The sequence below is a fragment of the Coenobita brevimanus genome, chromosome 50, assembly GCF_032717465.1.
Source record: "Coenobita brevimanus isolate Jiangsu-jjx chromosome 50, ASM3271746v2, whole genome shotgun sequence".
Taxonomy (NCBI): domain Eukaryota; kingdom Metazoa; phylum Arthropoda; class Malacostraca; order Decapoda; family Coenobitidae; genus Coenobita; species Coenobita brevimanus.
Window position 1 is genome coordinate 51295981 of NC_137003.1, and position 4019 is coordinate 51299999.

Below are 4019 nucleotides of genomic sequence, written 5' to 3' on the forward strand. Positions count from 1 at the left end.
ACGAATGAAACGTGTTGGCGTAACTTCTTCCATCAGAAAAATTCACAGTTCCGTCATATCGAGACCCAGCTCCTTCCAAATTCCCACAGTGAACACAAATCCATTATGTCTGTAATTTCTTCCATCTGGACAATCCCGGGCACTGTGAAGCCAACGCGTGTTCAGATTCATCTTCTACGAGTCACACTACTGCTATAAAGGGCTGGGAGGGTGCTGGGTGCTAGGGTGAGTGAGGCTAGGGGGTTGGCTAGGGGAGGCAGGGTACTAGGAGTCATCGGGATCTTTGGTGAACTTGTAGCTGCAGTCGGTGAAGCCCTCCAGCTGGCCCGGTGGCACCTCCTCCTCGAACGGCGCCACCTTCTGCCGTGCCATGGTCTCCCGTACCTGGGGAAAAGGGGTCTGCCTTGTAAATTTGTGGTGCCGAAGTGTTTTTTATCGATTTACCACCCTCTTTATTTTACTCTGGTGTCCCGTATGTCAGAGTTTGCTTTCCAGGTGGATCTGTGACGTGCATTGTACCTGTATCTTTTTCGTAAATATTGTATCTGTTTTTATTCCTACAGTATGAATTGAGTTTTTAATGTCCGACTACTAATCTCTTTACCACCAGACACCTTAATCAACGTGAGAAGGTTAATTTTGACGGATTTAACATTCTTAGGTTTTTATCCTCATACTTAGGTGAATAAAATTGTACAAGGTAAATATATATATATATATATATATATATATATATATATATATATATATATATATATATATATATATATATATATATATATATATATATATATATATATATATATATATATATATACACACAAAAAAAAAAAAAAAAAAAAAACAAGGAAATGTGAGGATGATTAGGCTTGTGCAATGCAGCCAGGATTCTGTGAGTGTGTATGATGTATCGAGGATTGTGTGGCCCATTTCACCGGACATGCTGTTGATAGATCTCCCAGTTTCCTACTTTTCCTCTGACATTTCTGGATCCTAACTCACTTCATCCTTAAGCGGGAATGGAAATCATGATGATAGCGGTAATCTGTTATTTGCTTGGTAATTTAATACTCTTTGGCTTATATGAGGCACTAGGCTAAATAAAATCGTCTGGAATTTAGCACGACCATGAGAGAGTTAATGTGACAGACTAACACTTTCAGGCTTACTTACGGATGAATAAAGTAAGTCTTGTGTTAACTGGATTACAGCACTAGACTTGTCCCGATCATTTACAGGTTAATGATGTTCCTAATGCCTGATTCATGAACTGCTTTGGACACATAATGCAAGGGCTGTTCCAGAGTTCACTCTTCTCCCCTACCTGGTAAATTAAGTCCACTTGCAGAGTAAATAATGATCTGTGCTGTGTAATTATCTCTCTCGTGCAATTTACATGTTTAATTTTCTGGGTACTAACAAAACACCTAATCCAAGAGTTTTGTTCTTCATTATCACTTTTAATTCTAGGGAGATATAAGGTGAATGAATGAGTCTGGCAGTAGGAAGAACAAAAATATAATGCTGGTTGAAGAGGTGAAGGATTGAATGAACTTCCCATTGCTCTCCCTACTCTGTTTATTCGACTTATTTGTTTTTAGCCTCCCTCTTCCTCCCTCCCTATCTTCATTCTAAAACCTTCATACATATTACATCTCTCTCTCTCTCTCTCTCTCTCTCTCTCTCTCTCTCTCTCTCTCTCTCTCTCTCTCTCTCTCTCTCTCTCATCGTGTTCCCCTTGCCCACGCCATGATCACAGCCCTCATTAATTAAGTCTCCTCCTGTTTATATTCTGCTTTTTTCACCATTCACTTTCCCCTCCCTGTCTTCACCTTCATAATTCTGGGACTCGGGGTTGGAAGGGCCAGTGTCTGCATTTGATGGGGTGAGAGGAAAATGCACTTGTAGATTTATTTATTAGTCGATATAAAGCTCATCTCACCCTCAGCTGAAAAAACAAGGTCAGAATTATGATGATGATTTTGATGATGATGATGATTGATATTTATCCCTTCCCAGCGTAATAGTTTCTTTGCTTTCGTGAAGATTATACAACAGTACTTTCCTGTGATGTGCCTTTCAGATATTGTGTTACGACAGGGTGACGTGTAGGCGATTTGTTTGTGGTCACCCCGTATAAGGGCTTAAGGCGTCTGGCAATAGATAGATAGATAGTGCTTTACCTCTTAGAAAAAAAAAATCAGACATCAGGCAGTGAGAAGAGCAGTGACCTTTGCCAGAAAATTATGCCACTTGAATAATCATGCCTTTAAGTTGGAACATTATTAAATATTATAATGATATTGCCCGTGCTGTTGTATTCAGTATCTCATTCAGCATCCCATTGGCTGTCTGTCCGTTCCCTCCACTCATCCTCAGCCCTAGCTTTTTCACTGACATTATTCGCTGTCCCTTCATTCGCTTTCCTGCCCTCTTTCATCTCCCTTTTTCACTCTCATATCTCGTTTCATTTCGTTTTATTCCTCCGGTTCCACGTTTTACACCCCAATTACCTTGCTTTTATTTCCTCTCTCTCTCTCTCTCTCTCTCTCTCTCTCTCTCTCTCTCTCTCTCTCTCTCTCTCTCTCCTACATTCCCATCTTTCATTTTTACACCTGTCCATTTCACCTTTGCTCTCACTCCTTTTCCAGTCCCTGATTCTCTTTCTCTTACCCTCCTGTTTACGCTTCTTCTGACCGTTTATGTAACCCATTTGTAAAAACTCTTTCTTCACGTCTCGTCCTCCTCCCAACATCTCACCCACGTCCTCGATTCCTACTTCTACCCTAGCTTCCTTCCCCTTCCCCAGTAGTATTAATGACGCTCTTTCATCCTTTCCTTTGAAATTTCCACGACAGCTTCCTTATGTTTCTCAGTAGTCCTTCTTATTTTTTCTTGCCGGTTTTTACTGTAGATACTGGTGCATGGTGGGTGCCTTCCTGCTTTGTTATCCTTGTCTTTGTCTCATAGCGCATATAGTTTAGTCGTAACCTTCCCCGTACAATAAACAGCCTCGAAAGTACCATTAGGCTGGGAACTCTTTGCAGTCCTTTTGTTCCCGTCTTAATTCTCTTTCACTTGTACGTTTTTCCTGACCCTCACCTCCTCCTGCACCTCCCTCTTCCCTCCGCCCCTGACTCTTTCTCCGCCCTACCACTCTCTCATCTCCCACCCCCACACTCCGCCTCTCTCATCTTCGCCAAATCCCCAGTGAACATCAGCAGAATCATACCTGTCACCAGTTGCAGATCCCCACCTTCCCCCTTCCTTCTCTTGCCTTCCTCGTTCCGCTTCTTCCATCCCTCCCCCCTCATCCCTCTCTTGTTATCATCTTTCCCCTCATTCCTCCCCGTCCCCCATGCCTGTCTCACCTTCTCCACATCCCGCATCACCCTCAGCAGGTTCTTGCCGGCCAGCAGCTGCAGATCACTGATGGTCCACTGTGGGTCAGACAGCAGCTCGGCGAACAGGTGTGGGTACCGAGACACGTCCTCCAACCCCTCTGGCAACCTGTGGAAGGGCAGCGGAGGTGGTGAGAGAGAGAGAGAGAGAGAGAGAGAGAGAAAGAAAAAGATATTACCTCACAATACAAACCACGAATATAAATCATCAGAATCACGAGCTCAATGATAAATAGCCTATTTTTGGGGGAATTCCTTTGACAGTCGCCCTATTATCTGTAAAACTTCTTTGAATCACTGTCAGCTGAACAAAATCGTCTGGCGACATGTGCAATAGAATAATAGAGTTGTTTTGAATGAGTGTGAGATAATGATGGCAGTATTAACAGCCTCATGTAGCCTTGTATACTCACACTTAGCTGTATTAAATTGTCAGAAGTTTGTTGGAATAGATGACCTAAAATACAAACCAATCTTGCCCCAACACACACACACACACACACACACACACACACACACACACACACACACACACACACACACACACACACACACACACACACACACACACACACACACACACACACACACACACACACACACACACACACACGCGGG

The 4019-nt window shown here is 42.9% G+C and overlaps 1 protein-coding gene across 1 annotated transcript in view; it reads right to left on the reverse strand.

The window, feature by feature from the left end:
* Positions 1–264: 264 nt before the first annotated feature.
* LOC145399794 (dipeptidase 1-like) overlaps positions 265–4019 on the reverse strand; it is a 406473-nt gene continuing 402718 nt past the window's right edge. The window contains exons 13-14 of the mRNA XM_080272342.1: positions 3372–3510; positions 265–384 (exon numbers count right to left, since the gene is read on the reverse strand). Of these exons, the coding sequence (XP_080128468.1) occupies positions 265–384; positions 3372–3510 (259 nt within the window). The remainder of the gene's footprint in view (positions 385–3371; positions 3511–4019) is intronic.